Consider the following 27,836-nt stretch of genomic DNA (forward strand, 5'->3'; position numbering starts at 1 on the left):
CATATACTGTAATATATGTCTAGAAAAAAGTGACCCGAGGCCTACGGTATTCAGGGCTGGTATTAAAATACCGTCTTCTGCATTCGGGACGTCATAACCACTAGGCTACCCAGATTACGGCGGTACCGGTCGAAATTTCTCGAGTATATGCAATCTTTGACAGTCTAGGCACCTTAGATCATACTTCTAAGCGTGGCTTTGCACCATTGCACTAACCCAGGTTTACCGGTTAAACTTGGAGTTACCATGGTTACCAGTACCATTTGATACCGGGATAACGGTTTAACTGCTTAACCCCAGGTTAGTGGAACGGTGCAAGTGGGCCTGAGGGAAGCAGTACGTGTTCGCACCTATACTTGTTTACGGGTTTAAGGTATAGCGAGGCGAAAGAGATGGTGCTGCCATCTATACAACTAGGGAATAAATCATGATAATTGTTTGACACTTTGACGCCACGCCATCGCGCGCGACGTTTCATTGTGAACCTTGTCGGAATGCACGAAGGTTGATATTGGGTCGTAGCTGCGCGCTTCGGTTGACATCTTTAGGTTAGGCCTGAGTGGACGCTCGAAGCGGAGCGTTCGGCGGGGCGTGCAGCGTGGCGTCGGGCTCACAAGTGATTTGAGCAGCGTGCACTAAGGCCGCTCCTATACGTTTGCATTTGTTTAACATACACGCCGCACGCCCCGCCCCGCTGCACGCCCAACATGAGCGTCCACTCAGGCCTTACACTAACACATTCATTGCCACCCAGCCAAACAAGACATCTGCGCCAGGCCACAAAAATGTCATCATATAAAGCTGTAGTACCACGATCCCGACTATCGGGTCGTCCGGCCTGGGAACGAAATCATAAAATACCCGATAGTCGGGTTTTCGGCACTGAATGTGTTAATAATTTGATCTCTAGTTGAATCCTCGCTAGTTCTATCCATACCTCAGTTTAGGTTAATATCAAATGGTTTCGACGATGCCCTTGCGTTTGGGTCGCGGCTCGCCCGATATGAACGATGTCTCTTCGGAGGAAATCTGTGGCTTCGGGGCTTGAGATGTACTCGGTTGAGCCTGTGGAGCAAAACCAATACTCTGTGAGATATGGACAAATTGATAATACTTACCTAAGTATGACCTCATACTGAAAATTCCTGGACTGGCCACTTAGAAAAAATAAGTTTTCTCATATATCAGAATCCAGAAACTTTCAGTATGACCCAGTAGTTGTGAACCGAAAATTGTTACCGTTTCGCATTAGGCTGTCTACAGTCGCCATCAGATATATCGGCGCGGCTAAGGCGCTCACAAATATCTGAACACGCCTCTATTGTCATGGGGTTAGAGTGCGTGTTCAGATATTGTGAACCCCTTGGCCGCTTCGATATATCTGATGGCGACTGTATAAAACCAGGCCATCGTAATCAGTATTCAGTAGTCTTAATACCTATAGCAATAGGTGGAATATTATACTTGGTCAACCAGATCTTGTCAGTAGAAAAAGGCGGCTTTGAAAAATGTAGGCGCGAAGGGATATCGTCCTATAGAAAATTTGAATTTTGGGCCTTTTATTACTGACAAGATTTGGTTGACCATCTATAGATGCTCATAATACAGGATATTTCAGAAATACGAGCCTCGGGTTCTGTCAAATTTTGAAATGTTAAATGTAGTGACTGGTCGCTCCAAGTGACCAAAATACAATTTCTCTTTGTCGTCGATCTCTTTAAAAAAAAAGTCACAGCAATATGTAACAAGTATATAGCATATATGACCATATTGATCATAGTTACTATTTTTTGAAAGCGTTTTTCATTAAAAAGACCCGTCAAGATTGAGATTCCGTACCCAAAGGGTAAAAACGGGACCCTATTACTAAGACTCCGCTGTCCGTCCTTCCGTCCTTCCGTCCGTCCGTCCGTCCGTCCGTCCGTCCGTCCGTCCGTCCTTCCGTCCGTCCGTCTGTCACCAGGCTGTATCTCACGAACCGTGATAGCTAGACAGTTGAAATTTTCACAGATGATGTATTTCTGATGCCGCTATAACAACAAATACTAAAAACAGAATAAAATAAAGATTTAAGTGGGGCTCCCATACAACAAACGCGATTTTTGACCGAAGTTAAGCAACGTCGGGCGGGGTCAGTACTTGGATGGGTGACCGTTTTTTTGCTTGTTTTGCTCTATTTTTTGTTGATGGTGCGGAACCCTCCGTGCGCGAGTCCAACTCGCACTTGGCCGGTTTTTCTTATTTTACCCTTTTTCTATAGTTCGTTTTTTTAGCATTAGAAATAAGGTAATCTTGATGTGTCTATTAATTATTAAAAAAAATAAGTTACGGCAAATATGTAACAATTATGAATCTAATACGATCTTTTATAATCTTCTGCTTTCATAAGTAATAGTTATTGATTTTTACAAAGTGTTTTTCAATTAAAAGACATGTCAAAATCGCTTACCTTCTTTCAAGTTCTTTCTAATGCTAAAAAAAAAACGAACTATAATGCTAAAAAAAACGAAAGATTGCAAGACTATTACGGCCGTCGGTAGGTGGCACATTGCTTGTAAAACAGATGGCCGGTCGCTTTCGCATGACGTACGAGTAAAGGTCGAATAGGTTGTACAAAAGCTAGCGCGAATGGATGAATGCGTGAATGAAAATATATCTGTGTGTATCAAATTAACCAATAAAATGGGGTCACGCTGTATACAACCGTATTACGAAGGAATAAGGTGTATTTACCTGCATAGTGACGGTAGCGGGGGCGGTAGTGGCCGCTACCGCGTTCCTCCTGATGTCTTCAAGAGGTATCTCCTCGGATCGGGAGCGCGGCGAGCCGTCTCGGGATGCGTGGCCGCTGCTGCCACGCGATATACTACTGTATGTCAAAAGCAGTAAGGTTCATGTTCACGTGACTGATGAAGTGACAAAAATAAAGATACATAAGTAAATAACGATTTTAGAAACTCGCGGTAGGTTCCCAGGCATGTCATTTTAAGTTGCACAGCTATTATAGACGGTCAAGCAGATCTTGTCAGTAGAAAAAGGCGGCAAATTTGAAAAATGTAGGCGCTAAGGGATATCGGCCCATAGAAAATTAGAATTTCGCGCCTTTTTCTACTGACAAGATCTGCTTGACCATCTATACAATGTACACTCAGCTGCAAAAGTGCAAAAATGGAATTCATTAATAAAGTGGGTAATAGGTATGCACTTTTGCAGTTACCTACATGCGCTACCAAACTAGAGTCGTCATTCGTCGTGTTTGTAATTAACCATATCTTATTCAGTCCTAGCAATTTTACTTTAGTATTTTTAGCACTCCAATTTATTCTCTGTGCATTTTTATGTCAGTCATCTGTAAAAGGCAACATTAATTTAACTGTAAAGGCAACAAAGGTTAGTACTTTGAATAATTTTACGGTTTAGACACAGAATAAATAATAGTACTAGGTACAGAAGACTCACTCTCTAACAAAACGCGTCTGTTACGATCAGCACAGGCGGCTAGGTGGCGACAGCGCCACGCGCGGCTTATGGCTAGCCACCGAAATTGGTGTGGAACGGATATACTTTTAGCTACCTGTAGCAAAGCGACCAAATCGCGGAGTGAGCCACGCCTGGTTTAGACTTGAGTGACTTAAAACAAGTGAGTCTAAACAGCAGTTTAAATTCCAATACTAACCTTTCTCGGCTTGTAGTCCTTTCGCGGTAAACGACGATGCCATCTTTGAGCATGTGTCCACTGGGTCTGCGGAGACGACGCTCTATGTCGTCGCCGTCGGCACCTATAACACATAGGAAACTTATTTAACAAGATGTTAAGCGATGCTGTTAAATTACCACTAAAGATTTCTGCCAGTCAATTTAAATTGGATCCCGTTTTATCATTAGGTAAGGTACTTACATTATGTAGGTACGTGTAACTTAAAGTACGTAAACGAAGTTAGAATGCCGCTTAAGATCGGTTTTCCTAGGATAGCGGTGCCGTCATATAGCGGCCGTCTCCATACTAAATAATACGGCTAAATATGGATGTCGTATGTAGACGGCCGCTATATGACGGCACCGTTTTCGGAGGATATCAAAACTTTAGTATTCGAAATTATATTTAACCAGCCTGTACTTTATGACTTCGTCGGTGTAGAAAGCGGGCGGTGGCGCGGCGCCAGCGTCCCCGCCCCCGCCATGCCCGCCACCTCCAGCAGGCGACCGATCTGCTGCATCTTCTGCCGGGACTTGTATAGTTACTCTAGTAGGTTGTGGACACTCACTGCCGTGGCGGCGCACGGCGGACACGCCGGGGCGCGCGAACAGCGGGCGGTGGCGCGGCGCCAGCGTCCCCGCCCCCGCCATGCCCGCCACCTCCAGCAGGCGACCGATCTGCTGCATCTTCTGCCGGGACTTGTATAGTTACTCTAGTAGGTTGTGGACACTCACTGCCGTGGCGGCGCACGGCGGACACGCCGGGGCGCGCGAACAGCGGGCGGTGGCGCGGCGCCAGCGTCCCCGCCCCCGCCATGCCCGCCACCTCCAGCAGGCGACCGATCTGCTGCATCTTCTGCCGGGACTTGTATAGTTACTCTAGTAGGTTGTGGACACTCACTGCCGTGGCGGCGCACGGCGGACACGCCGGGGCGCGCGAACAGCGGGCGGTGGCGCGGCGCCAGCGTCCCCGCCCCCGCCATGCCCGCCACCTCCAGCAGGCGACCGATCTGCTGCATCTTCTGCCGGGACTTGTATAGTTACTCTAGTAGGTTGTGGACACTCACTGCCGTGGCGGCGCACGGCGGACACGCCGGGGCGCGCGAACAGCGGGCGGTGGCGCGGCGCCAGCGTCCCCGCCCCCGCCATGCCCGCCACCTCCAGCAGGCGACCGATCTGCTGCATCTTCTGCCGGGACTTGTATAGTTACTCTAGTAGGTTGTGGACACTCACTGCCGTGGCGGCGCACGGCGGACACGCCGGGGCGCGCGAACAGCGGGCGGTGGCGCGGCGCCAGCGTCCCCGCCCCCGCCATGCCCGCCACCTCCAGCAGGCGACCGATCTGCTGCATCTTCTGCCGGGACTTGTATAGTTACTCTAGTAGGTTGTGGACACTCACTGCCGTGGCGGCGCACGGCGGACACGCCGGGGCGCGCGAACAGCGGGCGGTGGCGCGGCGCCAGCGTCCCCGCCCCCGCCATGCCCGCCACCTCCAGCAGGCGACCGATCTGCTGCATCTTCTGCCGGGACTTGTATAGTTACTCTAGTAGGTTGTGGACACTCACTGCCGTGGCGGCGCACGGCGGACACGCCGGGGCGCGCGAACAGCGGGCGGTGGCGCGGCGCCAGCGTCCCCGCCCCCGCCATGCCCGCCACCTCCAGCAGGCGACCGATCTGCTGCATCTTCTGCCGGGACTTGTATAGTTACTCTAGTAGGTTGTGGACACTCACTGCCGTGGCGGCGCACGGCGGACACGCCGGGGCGCGCGAACAGCGGGCGGTGGCGCGGCGCCAGCGTCCCCGCCCCCGCCATGCCCGCCACCTCCAGCAGGCGACCGATCTGCTGCATCTTCTGCCGGGACTTGTATAGTTACTCTAGTAGGTTGTGGACACTCACTGCCGTGGCGGCGCACGGCGGACACGCCGGGGCGCGCGAACAGCGGGCGGTGGCGCGGCGCCAGCGTCCCCGCCCCCGCCATGCCCGCCACCTCCAGCAGGCGACCGATCTGCTGCATCTTCTGCCGGGACTTGTATAGTTACTCTAGTAGGTTGTGGACACTCACTGCCGTGGCGGCGCACGGCGGACACGCCGGGGCGCGCGAACAGCGGGCGGTGGCGCGGCGCCAGCGTCCCCGCCCCCGCCATGCCCGCCACCTCCAGCAGGCGACCGATCTGCTGCATCTTCTGCCGGGACTTGTATAGTTACTCTAGTAGGTTGTGGACACTCACTGCCGTGGCGGCGCACGGCGGACACGCCGGGGCGCGCGAACAGCGGGCGGTGGCGCGGCGCCAGCGTCCCCGCCCCCGCCATGCCCGCCACCTCCAGCAGGCGACCGATCTGCTGCATCTTCTGCCGGGACTTGTATAGTTACTCTAGTAGGTTGTGGACACTCACTGCCGTGGCGGCGCACGGCGGACACGCCGGGGCGCGCGAACAGCGGGCGGTGGCGCGGCGCCAGCGTCCCCGCCCCCGCCATGCCCGCCACCTCCAGCAGGCGACCGATCTGCTGCATCTTCTTCTGCCGGGACTTGGTTCGGCCCTGGAACATACCCGTTATCATGGTCTAATAAAACATGGTCTTCTCTTCCCAGAGTGTCACTTGCCTACGTCACAATAACATTGCCACTTTATTTCAACATAACATGTTACATGGGTACATTATATCTATGGTTAATAAGTTAATTTATTTCTTTATAATTTAATAATTTTCATTTATATGTATTTTATCTTAAGTTTTACAATAACACGTCATTTTTAATTATTCGTTAGCAATATCTTCCGATTCACGAAAGAAATTTCAGACGTTCGGGTAATTCTGTTTACACTACTGGCAACACAGGATAGCGCTGTCACATTTGACAATCCGCCATTTTGTCCCTGACCGACCGTCCTTGTCGAACGCGTGTTAATTGTTATTTCCTTCTCGCTCAGTGTCAGCAGTCGCAGTGTTTTCCAAACTTTTCACGTCGTAAGCTTCGTAATTAATGTTTTGTTACGAAAATGGTTGGCTGCTCTATTCGGAACTGTAAGAGTAGGAGTGAAAAGTGCAGTATAGATTTGTTTTATTTTACTATGTTTCTACATGAATAACTTAAAATTAATGCCGTTAAAATAATTTTCACTGTTGGTTAAAATTCTCCCACATTTTAAAGTTTGAGAACCTGTAAACAGCATGATGACGTAGGCAAGTGCCAGTTAGGTCAATCGCGAATCTCGGAATAGAGTACCAGGCGGAGTATATTATTATACCATGCCCGTTATTAAGTATTTGCAACCTAGTCTAATTAACCATGAGAATTGTCATCTTGAACAATAGCGGTAACGCATAATGGGGATGGCCGGTCGAAGTATTTAGCAGATGACGCCAGCATGGCTTACCCTGTCAATCCCTAGAATTGTGTCATTTTTTTGGTATTTTAATGGAATTTTATGCCCTGGATGCCAGCCCTTAAAAGCGCGTGTACACGGTGCCGCCTCCGCGCCGCCGCCGCACGGGCTCGTGTACACGGTGCCGCCTCCGCGCCGCCGCCGCACCTTCGCGCTATGTACACGAGACACGTATAGCCCGCCGCCGCGCCGCCGCCGCACCTTCGCGCTATGTACACGAGACGCGTATAGCCCGCTGCCGCGCCGCCGCCGTGGGTTTTACGCGTCTCGTGTACATAGCGCGAAGGTGCGGCGGCGGCGCGGCGGCGGCGCGGAGGCGGCACCGTGTACACGCGCCCTTAAGCCAAATCTCATAGAGAAGGGGCAAGCTATGATGGCGCCATCTATCCAAACCTTTGACGGTTGCCAACCCCATCAAGATACTTCCACCAATTGACTTAGAATAGCAGTTCCACAGCGACATCTCAAAAATTGTAAAACCGATATGCTATTTTTTTGAGCATATTTGAATTAACATTTGGGTTTGAGTTTGCTGAGTTTTGCTTACTATTATTACTATTATTAGGATGTCAAATCGTAAATTTAGAATTTAATAACACTGAATTATAATTTTATATGTTAGAATTGCGTTCATTTACAAATTCCTCTACCGAAAGACTTCAACTTATAGGTATTTTTTTTACCTTGGTAAGCCTCTGTTTGGCCGCCATACTCCGAATATGGTCGTCGAACTTGAACTTGGCTCGCAGCAACACGGTGCGGGGTAGCGCTCCGCTGGCACCGACTCTAGGCTTATGTATGGTCAGGTGCAGGCAACGGGGGTCTTCTTTGTCGCCTTGTATCTGAAACGTGACAAGGGTTAGTATGGCAGATATGTGTCTTTATCGATAAATAAAGGTAAAATATGTTTTTCTGTTCTTCTGTACTATGTCACAAAACAGATACAGTACAGAAGTCAATCACATGTATGTACTTCACTTTTCATACCTACGCTCGGCGGTCGCTCTAGGGTTGTCAACTATGACTTATGCACAAAAAACTATCGTGGTACTGGCACTCGTATCTAGTAGTGGCCGGGGCGGGGTGCTTACCTACCTACCTAACTGTTCTGTTTAACGTTAAAACGAACCATTGAAGTACAAGCAGATACCTACTTACCTCTCTGAAACCACTGGTAGCTTAAAAAACGACAATTCACCGTTTAATGTTGAATTTAAACAACCGTCCACTGAACAGTTATAATAACTATTTTTTTGTTTCTCCATTATTGCACAAAAAAGTTCACAGACGCGTGTCTCAAGCGGATGGTACTCGCGCTCGCACTGGTCCCAACCGGTCCGAGATATCGTGTCCGTGAGCAGTGTCTATGTGTGCGTTGCTCGAGCGCACTTTGTATGTAGATTGATTTCTGTACTGTATCTGTTTTGTGACTATGTACAGGGTAAACATTTATACGTCTATATCAATTTGTTGTATAAATCAGGGATCGGATACCGGTATTTTTTGTATGGGAACGGAAACGGTATTTTTTCGTTCTTTGCTAATTACTTCATTTCTAATTGGGCAATCTAATAATACGAAGTCATAACCTAAAAACACAACTGAGTCCTACATTTCGAGTATAGAATAATTCGAAAAATATGGTTATTTCTAAGTTTTTGCAAAAAACCGGTTCCGATCCCTGGTATAAATGCGTCTTGAGCGTTAGCTGTTTAGAACCACAATCCAGTCCAATATACAGTTAACCTTTTGGACGTCAATGACCGATATATCCGCACCGTAGGTTCAACGCCAAAGACCGATTAATCGATCATATATCACAGAGCAACATAGACCTACGTGCATATGCATAAAGTTCAACTTCAGTTTTGACATTTCTGTGACGTGGCGTCAGCGTGACAGCTTTTGTGTTTGACACGGCGTCGAAAAGGTTAAAGTGCAATGTGCTGATCATTATCCAGCAACGCATTGTCTAGCGCTAACAATAATTTCCAGTTAAGAATTATTTATATTATTACAAAATGTATCGTTGTCGCCGTACAGTATAGGTGCCAAAATTGCGGCTACAACATTTTCATTAATTATGCTTCTAATTAATTTGTATATACTGTAAGTTTACTTACTTCTAGGTCCTGTAAGCTGCCAACTAGCTTAGCAACGCCCCAACCCAGGCGCTGCTTGTCGGGCTCCACCAATATAACCTGTATGTTGTCCACGGCTAGGAACCTGTGGTGCCACGTCCCGTCCTTTTGAATTATATCGCAGGATATCAGGTCAGAGTCATCTGCGAGGAAAAAAAAGAATAATTTATCAAAATAGTCCAAGTCCATCTGTTTAGAGTACCCACCTATAGGGCAGAGAGAAACGACATCAGGCCCCTATTTCACCACGGTGACAGGTGCGACAATTCTAAAACATCACTGTTGCTGACGTCACACGCGTCCATGGGCTACGGTTACCGCTTAGGTAGTAGATATTTAAATCTGCATAATCAATAAAGATCGTCGAATCGATACAAATCAAAATCGATCGTCTTGCAAAGCGGATCCGAATTAGCATGTGAAGATATGTCTTGTACTTGCGCGTCAATTTATACATACTTAAGGAAGCAAATAAGTTATAAAAGCGACCTTATCTACATAGGTCCAAGACTTCTCAAACTATGACGAAAGCGGGGCAGTTACGTATTGGGTTTGCCAGTCATGTCATGCTCGAAGAAGTAGGTTTGTAAAACAGACCTTTTGTATTTTGTATACGTAGTTAGGTCAAAGATATATCCAACTTGCACGAAAGGACCGGGCGTAGCCCATTGAGCCATTGTAAAAGTGACCTTATTATCTACGTACTTAAGTCCAAGACGTCTCCAACTTGTACGAAAGGAGCGGGGTTGGCCAATGGCAGTTGAGTTTCTGGTTTGCCAGTCAACTTCAAGTATAGGTCTCGTATGAGGAAGAATGTGCGAATAGCGCGTCTCGCTCGTTCCATCTGTTGAAAAATTACCATTATTTCATGTTACACAATTAAGAAACCATTTTTTTTATTAGTGGAAACGATCGCGGCTGTACGGACCAGGGATGTTGCGGATGCCGATTTTTTGACATCCGCGGATGCGGGTTTTTAAAGGCTCACATCCGCGGATGCGGATGCGGATGTCAAGATAGTACCATAAAAAACGTCAAATATTACATTTTAGTAATTTTTATTTCAAAAAACCGGCCAAGTGCGAGTCGGACTCGCGTTCCAAGGGTTCCGTACATTAAGTCCCACTCACGCTTGACTGCTCATTTCTAATAGGTTTTTTTGGTTAATGACTAAATTACCTAGCAGTCTAGCACTTACGCCGATGCTAAGACGTTCTTGTACCGACCTGTTCCACATCCGCATCCGCATTAAATCCGCATCGATTTTATGCGGATGCGGATGCGGATGTTGAAAATAATGCGGATGTTACGCGGTTGCGGATGCGGATGCGGATATTCGCAACATCCCTGGTACGGACGCTCGATGCAACGCTACCGGCGCAGCCGAACGCACCGCAAGTCACTCGCCACTGAGGCCGAACATTCAGAAATGTGTTGCCGGCTGTACACTCTCGGCGAGACACCCCGAGACAGGCCGAGAACGAGAGTGTACATGATGCTCTCGCCTTGTCTCGCCCGCTCGGGTCTCGCCTTGGTAGCGTGTCGGTTTTTTGCGGCCGAGTCAAAGGGTCTCGTTCGCTCTCGCGAGGCAAACGAGACCAAGCATGTACATTCTCGTTCATTTAGTTGCCCGCTAACTAAAAGAGCAACGGCAGCAGCAGTTTCTAGGTCCATCGTTGCCGATATCCGCTGTTCAAATGACGCAACGAGAGTGTACATGGTGTGCTCTCGTCGAGGACTTCTCCCCCGAGACTCTCGGCGAGAGGTCTCGGCCGAGAGTGTACAGCCCGCAAGAAATGTGTTGCCGGCTGTACACGCTCGGCGAGAGCCTCTCGCCGAGAGTTTTGGGCGAGTAGCTGTCGACGGATGTAACGGATGTGGTTTTATCGGAACCAAAAGCGGAACCAGATGTTTTAAATTTAGTTTATCGGCACCAGAAACGGAATCGGAACCGAAAACGGAACCGGAACCAGAACCGGAGCCTGAGTCAGTACTATCAGTAGGTATACATTACACAACACAAAATATACAAATAGGTACTTTAAATTCAAAAACACGGATATACCAGAACATCTAATTACTGCAGCACGTGGCAAGCGGGGCTATGAGCGAATGACTGGTATAGTATGGCTCTTCTGAGGTGAACTTTTCGCTTCGAACCATAATCTTTCAAACAAAGGCCATTGTCTCTATTATCGCAAACCCGCAAGCTCGAGCGTTAGCACGTGCCAGTACAACATTCATATTGAAAAACAACCGGTATCGTCATAGTATTAAGGTTCAAATTTAATGTCACTGATATTCTAGATATTACGTTTTGGTAGTGTAGGACGATAGACCGCCCCGAAGCGATACGGCACTCATATTATTTTGATACTTAGTGTGGTGTTAAAAATGAAACGTGGTTACATATTTATTATATTGTTTTATTTAAATTATTAGCTTGCGGTGGTAAATGTAATAATTTACAAAGGTGCAGCTGCAAGCATTGTTATTTTTTCTTATCTTTAAAATAACGATACCTACTGTGAAATTAGCACCTCTGATGTGATGCCGACGCATAGTGACAATAAAAACACTGATAAGGATTTGCAACCTGACCACTATTGTTTTGCATAGGTAAATATAGGTTTATGAGAAGAGCGGTGTGCAAGATCCGTGTGCCGTGTGCAGTAGTGGGGCACATTATTTTATCATTTACCGACCCTACATCAGGCTTAAGTCGGTTTCTAATATCCTAACCGTGTGCTTCGTGTTATTTATATAAGTACTCTGCCCGATATTGTTAAAAACTTGACGACCTGCTTACGTGACCCTGGATTTTGATTGCAAGAAATTTATTATATCTGATTTTTTATGACACGATTTTATCTAGTACTTAGTAAGTAACTGTTTATATACCTACACGGAAAATGTTGATTATACCTATGTTAAACTTATTAATCTTAAATTTACATTGTTACCTTAGATTTTGTTATATAACAAATATACAACGCTTTATCATAAAATATCTGGGTGACCGAGCTTCGCTCGGAAAACATATAAAAACTCGAAAATGCGCGTTTTCCCAGAGATAAGACCTAGCTAGATCGATTTTTCGCCCCCGAAAACCCCCATATAGCAAATTTCATCGAAATCGTTAGAGCCGTTTCCGAGATCCCCGAAATATATATATATAAATAAATAAATAAACAAGAATTGCTCGTTTAAAGGTATTAGATAGATTAGATAACCACGTTTCATTTTTAACATCACACTAAGTATCAAAATAATATGAGTGCCGTATCGCTTCGGGGCGGTCTATCGTCCTACACTACCAAAACGTAATATCTAGAATATCAGTGACATTAAATTTGAACCTTAATACTATGACGATACCGGTTGTTTTTCAATATGAATGTTGTACTGGCACGTGCTAACGCTCGAGCTTGCGGGTTTGCGATAATAGAGACAATGGCCTTTGTTTGAAAGATTATGGTTCGAAGCGAAAAGTTCACCTCAGAAGAGCCATACTATATACACCTGTTTGTTTTTGATGTACACCGCTCATGTCCCGCTGCCGCGCTAAGCATTGACATCCGATATAACTTCCGTTTCAAAAGTAACGGAACCGGAACAGAAACGGATGTGTAATACCAAACGGAAGTTCCGACTTAACGGAAACGGAGCTCTGTAACATCCCTGATGTAAACACTCGTTGAATCATTTAAATCGCGGCCTCGCGAGTGCATCGAGACCCTTTGACTCGGCCGCAAAAAACCGACCGCAATCGGGGAATGGCGAGTCGAGACAAGGAAGACCGAGACAAGACGAGAGCAGTCTGTACACACTCGCTCTCGGCACAAAACAGATACAGTACAGAAATCAATCTACATACAAAGTGCGCTCGAGCAACGCACACATAGACACTGCTCACAGACACGATATCTCGGACCGGTTGGGACCAGTGCGAGCGCGAGTGCCACCCGCTTGAGACACGCGTCTGTGAACTTTTTTGTGCAATAATGGAGTAACAAAAAAATAGTTATTATAACTGTTCAGTGGATGGTTGTTTAAATTCAACATTAAACGGTGAATTGTCGTTTTTTAAGCTACCAGTGGTTTCAGAGAGGTAAGTAGGTATCTGCTTGTACTTCAATGGTTCGTTTTAACGTTAAACAGAACAGTTAGGTAGGTAGGTAAGCACCCCGCCCCGGCCACTACTAGATACGAGTGCCAGTACCACGATAGTTTTTTGTGCATAAGTCATAGTTGACAACCCTAGAGCGACCGCCGAGCGTAGGTATGAAAAGTGAAGTACATACATGTGATTGACTTCTGTACTGTATCTGTTTTGTGCTCTCGGCCTGTCTCGGGGTGTCTCGCCGATGTGGTGTGGCTTACCTCGCCACTCGGCAGTCGTTTGGCGAACGCGATCCCGGACATGGGGGTGCGAGTGGGCGGAAGCAGAATAGCCGCGTCCATGCAAAGCCACTCTACGTTTAACGGCCGCTTGCTCATCTCGCAATACCTGTAACAAAATGATTTTGAAAACAGGTCAGCTGCAGAAAGAGGTGATCCCTCTGCATAGAAATTTGTTTGCAGGGGGGTCACCTTTCTCTGCTTCACAAATACATACCTATAGGTACTTTACACATAAACATATATTATATGTGTTGGAACTTGCTTAATTACAACTTACTTTAGGTTTTAAGGTATTAATTTTATCATCCTTGCTTTTTGTTTGTGTGTTTTATGTATTTTTGTTTAATACAATTTAAATAATATTACAACGGTGATGTTGGCGTATGTCTAATAATCTACATAGAGTTTGTATATGTACCAACAAACTCTGGCTATAAAGAAGTAGTCTTCTAAGACAGATGTCAGATTTACAAATATGTCATTCTCCTATTTGCCTGTGCGGGTGCACAATACATTTTGGGAACTATTACTATGTTTTTTCATTGAGTAGTCCACGGTATAACCAACAATAGGTACTTAAAGAGCGTTTCTTGAATTTTTTGCCATTTTTATAATATATTGTGACCTTTTTTGCCACTTTTGTGTTATTTCTAGTCAGGATTGCGAGGCCTTTTAATCCTTATAGGGAGAAAAAAAGTGTCCTAAAATTTCCATACGTTTTTCAAACTTTCCTTTTTGTTACTGCCATATAAAGTATATGGGGAAATGGTAACACAATAGGAAATAAACTCTGGGACATTTTTTTTATCTCGTTAGGAGCGGAAGAGCTCGTGATTCTGAAGTGGCAAAAAAGGTCACAATATATAAAAGCGGCCAAGTGCGAGTCGGACTCGCCCATGAAGGGTTCCGTATTTAGGCGATTTATGACGTATAAAAAAAAACTACTTACTAGATCTCGTTCAAACCAATTTTCGGTGGAAGTTTACATGGTAATGTACATCATATATTTTTTTTAGTTTTATCATTCTCTTATTTTAGAAGTTACAGGGGGGGGGACACACATTTTACCACTTTGGACGTGTCTCTCGCGCAAACTATTCAATTTAGAAAAAAATGATATTAGAAACCTCAATATCATTTTTGAAGACCTATCCATAGATACCCCACACGTATGGGTTTGATGAAAAAAAAAAATTTTGAGTTTCAGTTCGAAGTATGGGGAACCCCAAAAATTTATTGTCTTTTTTCTATTTTTGTGTGAAAATCTTAATGCGGTTCACAGAATACATCTACTTACCAAGTTTCAACAGTATAGTTCTTATAGTTTCGGAGAAAAGTGACTGTGACATACGGACGGACAGACAGACGGACAGACGGACAGACGGACAGACGGACAGACAGACAGACAGACATGACGAATCTATAAGGGTTCCGTTTTTTGCCATTTGGCTACGGAACCCTAAAAATGGCAAAAAATAAAAGAAACGCTTTTAAGTAGGTAGGTAAAAAAAAAAGAAAACAGTCTTACTCGTCTTCGAACATGTCTAGGAAGATATCGTCGCACTTGTAGAAGTTCCTCGCCAGCGCGGCCGCGCGCACGCGCAGGTTGTCCGCCACGGTCACGTGCCGCGCGCCCGGCGACCCGCCCGCGCCCAGCATCGCGATGCCGACCAGCGTCACGCTCAGTTCCAGTGTCACTAGCCGGACTTTTGAAGCTAGAACAAACGCAAAAAACCGGCCAAGTGCGAGTCGGACTCGCACACAGAGGGGAACCACCATCAACAAAAACAAGCAAAAAAACGGTCACCCATCCAAGTACTGACCACGCCCGACGTTGCTTAACTTCGGTCAAGAATCACGTTTGTTGTATGGGAGCCCCACTTAAATCTTTATTTTATTCTGTTTTTAGTATTTGTTGTTATAGCGGCAACAGAAATACATCATCAGTGAAAATTTCAACTGTCTAGCTATCACGGTGCGTGAGATACAGCCTGGTGACAGACGGACGGACGGACGGACGGATGGACAGCGGAGTCTTAGTAATAGGGTCCCGTTTTTACCCTTTGGGTACGGAACCCTAAAAAAGCATCAGCTACACAGCAATTAAAGTATTTAACCATCTACCAGATGAAATTAAAGAATCTGAAGACCTGCGAGTATTCTCAAAGAATCTTAAAAGCTATTTGGCTACGAGACCATTTTACAGTCTCGATCAGTATTTTGCTAAATTGTATGACTAATTACTGATCTTGCTTCATTTAATAAAAGATGATTATATAGTTATTTAATTTAATTTTTTAAATGTGACATCTTTAAGTTAGTCACGACATGTATCAGCCTTTTGTCAATTTATGTTATTTTGAATTTCATTTTGAATGTTATGCATGATTTAGGCTAAGTTTATTTTATTGTATACAATTTTGCATGATACTTGTATCTTATGAAAGCAAATAAAGAACATACATACATACAACAATCAGTGTACGTAGTGCCAGTTGCACCATACACACTTGACAGACTGATCAACGTCACCCGGCGCGCCGCGGCGGTTAAACTTTCCATAAAATAAAATTTAGCGAACTATTTAACGATGACAGTTTTGTGCAACCGACCCCTAATACCTTCAAAAATGGCGCTCTTTACAGGGGTGAAGGAAGAACTATGAAAATAAGTAACCAGTCAAAAATAGAGCCGATGTATTATTTTTTTATTACATGGAAAACAGAGTCTTATCCCTTAGACATAAGGTATAAAATGTAACTTACTAGTTTTACAGCCCTGTGCGACGATAGCCGCGTGAGCTTGGAGTTGTAGTTCTGCACTGGACGTTTGGACTTAGTGGAAGTGGCGCCATCTTGTGAACTTTTTACTGTTCTTTCATCACTGTATCGTTTGAATTTAACTCGTAACCCTTAGCCATAAGATCTATAATATGTAACTCACTAGTTTTACAGCTCTGTGCGACGATAGCCGTGAGCTTAGATATGAGCAGGGCGTTGTAGCTCTGCACTGGACGTTTGGACGGAGTGGAAGTGGCGCCATCTTGTGAAATTTCTACTGTTCTTTCATCACTGTATCGTTTGAATTTAACTCGTAACCCTTAGCCATAAGATCTATAATATGTAACTCACTAGTTTTACAGCTCTGTGCGACGATAGCCGTGAGCTTGGATATGAGCAGGGCGTTGTAGCTCTGCACTGGACGTTTGGACGGAGTGGAAGTGGCGCCATCTTGTGAAATTTCTACTGTTCTTTCATCACTGTATCGTTTGAATTTAACTCGTATCCCTTAGCCATAAGATCTATAATATGTAACTCACTAGTTTTACAGCTCTGTGCGACGATAGCCGTGAGCTTAGATATGAGCAGGGCGTTGTAGCTCTGCACTGGACGTTTGGACGGAGTGGAAGTGGCGCCATCTTGTGAAATTTCTACTGTTCTTTCATCACTGTATCGTTTGAATTTAACTCGTAAACCTTAGCCATAAAGTCCATAATGTAACTTACTAGTTTTACAGCTCTGTGCGACGATAGCCGTGAGCTTGGATATGAGCAGGGCGTTGTAGCTCTGCACTGGACGTTTGGACGGAGTGGAAGTGGCGCCATCTTGTGAACTTTCTACAGATTGTTCGCTTGAAGTTGCCGTTATATTTGAATTTTCGTTCTGCTCTGGGCATAGTAGCGTGTCGAGGAGTTCTGTATTTACACCTGAAATACAATGAAGTATACTCAGATTTAGACTTAAAAAATGGAAGTAATATTCGTGTTTGCGTTACGAAAAAAAACATGATATCCTCATTTATCGAGCAAGTTTTGGAGGTTTAAGTAATAAAATATTTATTTATAAGAAATTGACTAAAGGTTGAGAAAATGAATACTTGTGACTTTGGAAAAAACTAGGGGGAATAATAAATTAACTTCAAAGGCACTTCTTACCAACTAAAATCCAGGCAGGCAAGTGTGCAGAGAAAATATAGTCATTAATGGAAAATCTAAAGAACGTATGAACATTTAAATTAACAGTATACCAAGGTAAGTCAAAACCATCATTAGAAGAAAGAATTAAGCTTGATGTTTAAGTATGAAGAAGGATTGAATAGGTACTATACCTTTATTATTTATCAACGCAAACAGCAAACAAAGCGCGAATAGCGCCTTATAGTCATTTTCATTACAGTCCAAAGAATCCAAAATTGTCTTCAAAAACGGCCTTGTCTCGATGTCTCTAATCTCTCTAATAAGTATATTTTCCATCGATGTCGACGGTAATGCAGGAGAGCTAGGCGGAACACCGAGCAGCTTTTGTTTTTCCTCGTCAGTTATATTATTCAGTTCTGGGCCTGACTTTGAAGAGCTCAACTCAATCCCAGAATCAGGCAAAGGCGAATCAGGCATATTCTGCTTAGCTAAAGTCTTTGAACTGGAAGACTTTGAAGCCATCTGCGTGGCCAGATCTTCCGTTGAGTCGTGAGCGACGCTAGAAGACTCACTTATATGCGAAGTGGACGGTAAGGAAGTGGACACTAGCTCAGGATCTAAATCACAACTTGACTGATCCGTGTCATAACCAAACAGTTTAGGACCACTGTATTCTGGCGTGGTATAATCCCTTTCCTGCCCTGAACTTTCCAAAGCCTTTTCTAAACTTAGCTGCGGCTTCGAAAACTCTAGTTTAACGCTGGATTTAGCATTACTGATATACATTTCTAATATCTTAGTAGCACCGTCTTCGAATACTGATAAATCTGATTGTAGTATTATCCATGCTAACGCGTGTACTATAGGACCATGTGTGATTATTAAAAACACTTGCGACAGCAGAAACAGTGATACTACACAGGACACAGATGGTTTCACTTCATCCTCTGACTCCATTCTCTGTCTAGTAAAAGACATTCTAGAAGGTGACATATCCGTGGTTTTGCCTTTAAGGATAGCCTCTAAATTCCTTGTTATAACTTCTATAGTTTGCAAGTTGTCTCTGTTGTACGGTGACGAGTTTTGACGAGAGAGCGGTCGTCTTACAGAGTCAGAAGTTAAAGAGTATATGTACAGGGGCACGAGGAGTTTATGCAGGAGGTGTTCAGTCAACACATCGTTGAGATCAGGGATGTTGAGACAGAGTATGTCGTTTATGTAGTGTAAGTGGTCTAAATGCTCGGAGACTAAGTCGTCAAGTTTCTGTTGGGACTGGTGGCTGGAATTTGAACAATAAGTTTAAAATACGAAATAATTATATAGTTGTTGGTCTGTTAAAAGGCACGCCTGGCTGGAAATGTAAGTGTGCAAGTAGAGACAGGTATCAGAGAGAATGCTAAATTCAAAACGGTGTTTCTTGGAACCAAAATATGAAAAAATCGTGCTGCTTCGAATTCAAGAGCTAATGACACATATCATTTATGTGATATTTGACAAATCAGTTACCACAAAACGTCACGGTCAAGAAGGTGTCAAAATCGAAGTCACGATATTTTAGAATAGAATAGAATAGAAAAATATTTATTCAGGCAACACATCATTACATTACAGAATAACAGAACAATAAACATTTGACATTACATAACAAAAATGTGAAACGAGAAGTATACAAAACAGTCAAAACACAGATAAAGATGTGAGGCTGAAATGGTCTCCACCAGAGATGCGATTTATTTGAAATACTTCTATTTAAAATGCAAATACAAAATGCAAAATACCTATTTTGTATTTTGCATTTAAATGCCTTTTAGTAAAAAGCATTTTGTATTTTATTTGAAATACTTTTCGAGATGTATTTTGCATTTTGCATTCATTTCAAAATGCAAAATACTTTGTGATTAAGTTTAGCCAACATTACCAGTCAAACAAAATGAAATGAACGAATGACGCTTGTATTGCCGAATTTGACCGATAGAGGCGCCTACTGCTAGCCATGCCAGTCAGAGTGCGCGCCTTATTCGCTCCGTGCAAAGCACCCGTAGGGGAAGCCGAAACGATCGCAGCGCTTGATGTGGCCAATAATGACAAGATTGGTATCAGTGTTTCTGTCAATTCCCATACTTCTCAGTTATTTTAGCTTTATAATCATACTTACGATAAAAATTGGCCACGATAGCTATTGTGTGGTAAACTGCAATAATACTGGACGAAACCGTAATAGTAAATTTTATATATTTTCAACGCCGAGCTAGATATTAGCTTTTTATACCATATAGTACTATTCCAGGCTTAACAACGTAATGGCTAAACATTTTATCTAGTCTATGTCAACACAGTTTTTCTTGTATGTTAATAAAATAGCTAATACAGTGTACCAACATTAAGTGACTGTAATATTAGTTATTTAAAGCCCGTCAAAAGCACACTTTTGGCACGTAGGGTTATCTGTCGTCTGTCACAAGTGTCACAACAGACATTGTGCCTTAAGCGGGAGAACATAAATTTTTAACATAAAATGTGTTGATTAAAACCTGTGAAAAAGGTCAAAGTTTTTATAATTACAAGCATCGTACGTATCCCCAGGAAAAGGATCACTAAGTGAGTCATCAAAACATAGTGAAACATGCGTTTATTCATTGAATTTGTAACGAAACAACAACGAAGGATATTGACCGAATAATATAAAATACACAGATAATTCTTACTGTTTTCACTAAAGCAAAAACCAAGTGTATTTAACATTAAATACGAATAGATTCCGCACATTGTTAAGTACATTATAGTAAATATTTTTAAGGAATAATCTTTATTTTGTTGCGCTCGCTATTTGACAGCGCCGACCACGTTGCGAACGCTAGGCGGCGCTGCCATCGTGCACGGTCTCAATAGTCGTTTAGACTTGCGGCTCGCGGCTCGGCTCGTGGCTCGCCTCGACGCACTCGCGTTCGGCTTGTCATTCGGTTATAAACCTTATGCCGTGCCGTTAGTGTTTAAATTATATTAGCTCGACGAGCTTGCGAGCCACGAGACGAGCCGCGAGCCCACCGCTTACACTCGCGTTTCGTGGCGCGGCTCGCGGCTCGTCTCGTGGATCGCGCGAGAGTCTAAACCGGCTATTATGTCTGACTAGTGTCAATGTCAAACGAAAACGACGAACATGATCTATGGCTATGAAACGCAACGCCGCTGACGCCGACGATTCGATTTCACTGATTTATTGTTTGCTGGTGCTGGTGAAGTGGTTACTGATTTGATTTGATTACCTACTTTTATGATATTGAAGTGTTGTTGTTATCCCTACAATACTGGAACGGCTATGTACTGTACTACAACAAGATAATTTAGATAATGTAAACATTTACATGATTTACATTATTGATACGCGTACCTACTGATAAATATGACCAAAATGTCATGCATAAGGTGCCATGTTATTAGACGTTTTTGTTTGGCTCGGCATTGTGTCTCTATTTCTCATGATAAATAAGTACCTAAAATAAATAAATATATCTGAGATTTGGTCAAAAGGTATTTTATTTTGAAAAAGTATTTTGAAAATACCTATTTTGTATTTAGCATTTAAAATACAAAACGCAAAACTATTTGGTATTTTGCATTTGAAATAGTAAATCTGAAAAGTATTTTGCATTTTGTATTTAAATGCTTTTTTAAAACCATTTTGTACATCTCTGGTCTCCACTCAGCAATGCAGTTAGCACGACTTAGCGTTGCCAACGGCGCTGGTTTTCTGTGGAGCCAGCGAGGTGTGCAGTGCGGGACAGCATACTGCGCGACTTGTACGTCAGTAGTAATAGTAGTTTATGAGTGAGATAAGATAATTAAATAAAGTAATATGTTTTAAATAGGAAATACCAATACTTATATATTACAAAAAATATTATACATATAGAAGTTATTACATGGCGGTTAAGTAAGCATCGACTTTGAGGTTAAGGAGCTATAGTTAATACTGATGATGCCCTTGGGCAGCAATACCTTGTTGAGCCAATAGGTGTTTTTTCAGAATGGATTTGAACCCACTAACAGTCATGCTCTCCCAGATAGGTGGCGGAAGGTTATTCCAGCACTTCGTGGCAGCATAACGAAAACTGCCACGAAATGCTGCGGTATATTTTCTGATAGCGTTATTCATAAACTTTTGTCAAGTATAACAGATCGTCGATAATCGTTGATAATGGTTAAGATTTTTGTGATTTTGAAAGATTAAGCTAGTTATACATTTTAGTTTAGTATTTGTATTGTAGTATTTACCTCTGTATATTTAATTATGTAAATAAACTTTTATTGTTTGTTCCGATCCATTTTTTAGGCTTTTAAGTAAATAAATCATTTCATTAGCAAGATCTCCGTTCGTAACGACAACGACTCAACTAAACACACCAACAATAGGCGAGAGAATTTGTATTTTACTAGTATTTACCCTGTGATAGTTTAGAAATCTTATTTACCTCATGTGTAGCCCATTGAAAAATGAATCTTAACAGTCACAAGTTAAAGTGCACTATCGTTTGTCAATATTTCCAGCCAGGCCGCAGATTAGGGTAGGTACTTACTCCGAGTCGTTTCGCACGCACGCGTCCAGCTCTAGTATATGTTTGCCGATAAACCAAACTAGGTTACTGAAGTATGGCGCCGCAGTTCTACAAATATACAATGTGCCATTAATATTGAATTAGCGATTAGAACTATTCAACTATAACGAGGAATTCATTAGATGTAGTTAACCGAAATAAATGCAACGAATTTATCATTGATACGATGTGTAAGATTATCTTGAGAAGTATGATTTTTTTGACGTTTTTTAGCGGGTTGGATTCCATACGAATATGTTTCTCAGAAATCACAAAAAAAAGAACATACAGTAGACGATTTACGGGGATTTACATTTTATAAACGCCTGTGATCTGTAACTTTATATCAAATATGGTTGTTAGAATAGAAAGAGAGTTCCGCTTGTATTACAGGTTACAGGAGCAATTGTATGATAGTGGTTGGTCTCAACCAAATGGCTTCCCACAATTTCCAGTGTCCACAATGGGTCCACCGGGCACGCGGTTGACAGCCCGGCCACGGGTGGGAACGAAAGGTCGGATCGCTGTGTCTCGCTCCAACCTATGGCCGTCGCTCGCCGCTGCCACCGTCGCGCGATGTCGTGGCTGGGCCGTGAATGCTGTTTGCGATCCCGCGGCGCTCCCCTACAAGGCGGTTTTAGACATGGCATGCGTATACATTTCCCCAACGTTATAAATAACTATTCCAAATGGATAGCTTCAGTAGTTCTCAAGATATTTAGCGATGTGACAGACGGACGGACAGGCAGACGGACTAAGTCGCACCATAAGTGTAAGGCCTGAGTGGACGCTCGAAGCGTAGCGTTCGGCGGGGCGTGCAGCGTGGCGTCGAGCTCCCAAGGGATTTGAGCAGCGTGCACTAAGGCCGCTCCTATACGCTTGCATTTGTTTAACATGCACGCCGCCGGCTGCACGCCCAACTCGAGCGTCCACTCAGGCCTTACACTAAGGGTTCCTTTTGTACCTTTTTGGTACGGAACCCTAAAAAGTGATTGTATATGTGTAATAATTACCTATCTCTGATGAAACGCAGCATGCTCGCATCTTGTACCCTGTACACGTTAAGAGTCAATGTCCTCACCGCGATCCTCACCATGGACTCTGAGTGGTTGAAGAACTTGATCGCCTCCGTGTACAGAGGGAAGTCTTTTGTGTGCTGTGGGCATTTTTAAATAATTAGAACATAATAATATTGTTATAGTCAATGTTTACGGAATACATTTGCAATATTTATTGTATGCTTTGACGTAATTCGCTTGCTCTCGAAACATCCAGTCAAAGGCCTTTCATAAAACGTATGATTTAAAAACACTTCAATATCACACCAAAAGTTAAAAGACAAAAGATAATTCTACTAATAACCGGTTTTTATGAAGCTGTTTAAACAAAAATATGCATAGGTATTAGGTATAATTCTACCATGAACATTGAGGATACTAAGTATTCACACGCTTGTAAAATTGTTGGTGACTCAGTTTGCCCAAGAAAATTTGCCTCGGCACGCCAACTCCCAGACATCTCCACCACTAGTGGTCCAACAAAATGGTTTCAAAAGGAGACAAAAGTCCTTTCAAAAACTCACCTCATTATAGAAGAAGTGTATTGTGTGGCTGTTCAGTTTGAAGCTGAGTGTCTTGAGGAACGAGATGTAGTATGCCATCACCTCCTCGTCGGAGAAGTCAAACTTATGCACTATTATAGAGTTCACGTGGTTATTGCTCAGCAAGTAATCTGAAAATAACAACTGATGTATACATAGGGAAATGTAATTAGAAATTACAGGGGCATTCCAGAAAAGTTTTGGGTATAGGACAGTGGTGGGCAAAGTAGGTACGGCCCGCGGGCTCGCTAATCAAAATAAATTTTAGCTACAATTCTGGCCCTCCACTTATATATTCTAAACTTTCTGGCCCCCTATGAAGAAAGTGGTGGGCAAACTTTCTTACAAGTTATACCAGTTATACCAGTGTATAGGAAGTGAAGGGATGGACATATGGCCACACGTTGGGCGGACAGAATAACGTCAGTGACAAACGCCACACTGCAGGCTAGCATGGGCATGCACTGGGCCCAGGACAGAGCGGCCTGGAGAGCACTGGTGAAGAGTGCCCACAATCGTCACGTCCCTCAGCCATGAGGTTACGACAAGGAAGAAGACGCATATTTTTTTAAACTTCTAATAAAGCCGATATTTGGCATGATAACGTTTGATAACTTAGCCGTAATTCATTGGTATAAAATAGATTTCTGCAGGTTATAAAGGTTGCTGCCACACGGGTAACGTGGGGACGTTACCGTGCCGAGGGGCAATGTAGACCGTTTTTAGGGTTCCGTACCCAAAGGGTAAAAACGGGACCCTATTACTAAGACTCCGCTGTCCGTCCGTCCGTCCGTCCGTCCGTCCGTCCGTCTGTCACCAGGCTGTATCTCACGAACCGTGATAGCTAGACAGTTGAAATTTTCACAGATGATGTATTTCTGTTGCCGCTATAACAACAAATACTAAAAACAGAATAAAATAAAGATTTAAGTGGGGCTCCCATACAACAAACGTGATTTTTGACCGAAGTTAAGCAACGTCGGGCGGGGTCAGTACTTGGATGGGTGACCGTTTTTTTGCTTGTTTTGCTCTATTTTGTTGATGGTGCGGAACCCTCAGAGCTTACCTACCCACTGACTGCCCTTCTTTAAGCTACTTCCCACGTAAGGTTAAAAGACTTAAAAGTCAAAAGATTGCTAAAATTTATTAAGCTATTTTTCTTATTTATTTATTATATATGTACCTAAACTTGTTTTGTACAAAATATTTCTTGGTGATACATTGAAATGCAGATAATATTATTGTCATAAAAAGTAATTTATATCTCATTATGTCTCAGACTTCATCAAATGTAATATACTGTCAATTTATTAAAGAAACAAGTTGTTATGATCCTGTTATGTATGTACATACTAATTATTTATAGGCTTTATAGCAATAAAGATTACATATTATGTTTTAATACATCGTAATGGCCCTCGCTACTACATATAATTAATAAAAGTAGATTTATACGTTATGACGAACACCATTCTTCATATGTTAAAATATAAACATTTAAATGTGAAGATAGGTGGTTTTTTTTTCAAACAATAATTTTTACTTGATCAAATCATATACATTATTATTATCGCCAACTATATTATATTAACGTAAGTATTATGATTAATTTTATAATGTTAAAGATTGTAATCGAAATTTCTTATAATCCCAATACCAAATTAAGGAAGAGATAATGACACATACGACATGATATTATGAGTCATAAATAGTGTAATAGATTTTTCCCCAGCTGATAAAAAAGAAATCCCCTACCGAAAATGCAGTTCCAGCGTGGCCAAATGGTTCAGATAAATTTCTTTCTCGTTCGTTCGTGGCCAAAACTGAACCTTCGGCCAAAACATGTTTTTTACACAGAAACCTGCCAAAACCGAAACCAGGCGTGTCTCACTCCGCGATTTCGTCGCTTTGCTACAGGTAGGTAGCTAAAAGTACATCCGTTCGGCCCCAATTCTGAGGAAAGCCATAAGCCGCGCGTGGCGCTGTCGACACCTAGCGGCCATATCTGTGCTGATCGTAACAGACTCGTTTTGTTAGAGTGAGTCTTCTGTATTTAGTACTATTATTTATTCTGTGCCGAAACTGAAACTTCGGTCGGACAATTGTCCACCTTATGGTTATGTATACTTACACAGTGATGTTTCATTCCGTATGTTTTCAAACAGTATGTTGAGAGTCTGAAGTAGTTGTACACACACATATGAAGAGCCTCCGCATTTCTGTCTCATTATCTTGAGGAAGTAGGATAGCATGTTCTTTTCCAAGAAAAAGCTAAAATTACAAATACATTTTAGATATTTACGTAAAGTTTCCGTCACACAGTCGCGTTTTCCGGGCGGCGCGTGAGTGTTTTATATGTAAAAGCAGCGCGCCCCGCTCACGCGCCACCTGTAAAGCCTGTGTGATGGAGCCTTAAATGGATTTCATAGTTCTTGAGCACAAAATATCTCTGACCATTAAGCTAGCTCTAGGAAACAGCTCAAAATTTGCATCAAAACTACTTTGCCACTTTTGTGGATAAAATGCAACTATCTTATGCGTTTTTAAAGAATACAAAAAGCCTTTAGAACTTGGTGTGGTGAAAATACATTTAAAGATATAGCCAAAATAGACCTGAGAAAGAAAACACAAATGGCTAAATATAGAATATGAGAGTTAACCTTATTAAAACTCTGAAATGTAAAATCTGTTCTTAACTTAAGCATTCTTTTGTGTACCGCAAACTAAACAATGGACTAATTAGATACGAATTACTAAACCAAAACAAACTGTCCAGTGGCAGGCGTGGCTCACTCTGCGATTTCGTCGCTTTGCTACAGGTAGATAAAAGTAAATCCATTCCGCCCCAATTTTGGGGAAAGCCATAAGCCGCGCGTGGCGCTGTCACCACCTAGCGGCCATATCTGTGCTGATCGTAACAGACGCGTTTTGTTAGAGAGTGAGTCTTTTGTACTTAGTACTATTATTGTGGCAAGAAACAAGACAACCTTGACACAAAACAATACTTACTCGAAAACTGAGCTATCATTCTGGTCACCCCATATCAATATCTCGGCTATACACCTCAAAGACTCCACTAGGGTACCACGATTACTCTCAGACACAGTCGTATTCTTGCATAGAATGTTGTGTAAATACTTCAAGCGTTCGAGAGAATGAGGGTTTTTGGGGCGGCCCCAACCTCCCCCGAACCAGCTTCTACTTCTAAACATGTTGACCGTTCATTTAACACGGTTCACTGAAGAACACACTGCACATTACGCACTTGTGATGCACGTCACTTTAAGCAATTACCACTGCATGGTTTCTGTAGTTCGTCACTAAAGGAGTCACAAATGGCGAAGTAATGCGTTGGTTGCGGTGGCGGTTACTTTAAAAGAAATACAACAAAAAGGACAATATTTTTCTATTTTTTTGTGGATTTGTTACGAAGCAGTGTGCCACTGCCTCAAACTCCGACAATCCGACATACAATTTTGACAGGTCTGAGTCTGACAGAGACAGAAAGAACAGTTGACATTGACATTTCAGACAGCGCTGTCATCAACGTTTTGTTATTGCTTTTGTTATTATAAACATGTTATATTAGCCCAACGCAAGAACGAGATAGCAATGTAGTTTGCTCCCTCTAACGCATTAATTTTCGAATCCTACGCTAGATGGCGATGCTAAGTATAATAAAAATCCTGAATCACGCTATCAAGATTTTTCTTGGGATAATGACCCCCAGTTCATGCAATTTTTGTTTAATTTATGAATACCACGATAGATGGCGCTGCTACGTGTAGTAAAAATCCTGAATCACGCTATCAAGATTTTTCTTGGAATAATGACCCCCAGTCTGAGATTGAGATTAGTTTCATATTCAATATTTGTTTCCTGAGTCGAATTCACTTAAAAATATCTAAACAACAAAAGCGCCCATAAAATGGCAAATGGCCCAGCAATATTGATGATAGCCTGACTGGACCTGACCTGACCTTTGAATAGATTCTGACTTGGCACAAATCGATTCGAAATCATTTCTATTTCTAATATATGATTTTTTAAGAATACTGGTAATATATTTTAAGATGGAATAACAATTAGTTAGGTATCT

General features: G+C 43.0%; 1 protein-coding gene across 1 annotated transcript; it reads right to left on the bottom strand.

Annotated features, from left to right (window-relative positions):
- Positions 1 to 899: 899 nt before the first annotated feature.
- On the bottom strand, positions 900 to 27,192 carry LOC134651213 (protein CLEC16A homolog). Its single transcript, XM_063506282.1, has 16 exons — positions 26,747 to 27,192; positions 25,869 to 26,008; positions 23,720 to 23,868; positions 23,151 to 23,293; positions 22,120 to 22,206; positions 17,737 to 18,824; positions 17,135 to 17,335; positions 15,158 to 15,344; positions 13,609 to 13,735; positions 9,931 to 10,069; positions 9,208 to 9,368; positions 7,768 to 7,926; positions 6,092 to 6,236; positions 3,677 to 3,779; positions 2,734 to 2,869; positions 900 to 1,065 (listed from the first exon to the last, which is right to left on the bottom strand). The coding sequence occupies exons 1-16, from the start codon at positions 26,947 to 26,949 to the stop codon at positions 955 to 957; spliced, it is 3,279 nt and encodes a 1,092-aa protein (XP_063362352.1). The 5' UTR covers positions 26,950 to 27,192; the 3' UTR covers positions 900 to 954.
- Positions 27,193 to 27,836: the final 644 nt, after the last annotated feature.

Source organism: Cydia amplana, chromosome 9 (assembly GCF_948474715.1).
Source record: "Cydia amplana chromosome 9, ilCydAmpl1.1, whole genome shotgun sequence".
Classification (NCBI taxonomy): Eukaryota; Metazoa; Arthropoda; class Insecta; order Lepidoptera; family Tortricidae; genus Cydia; species Cydia amplana.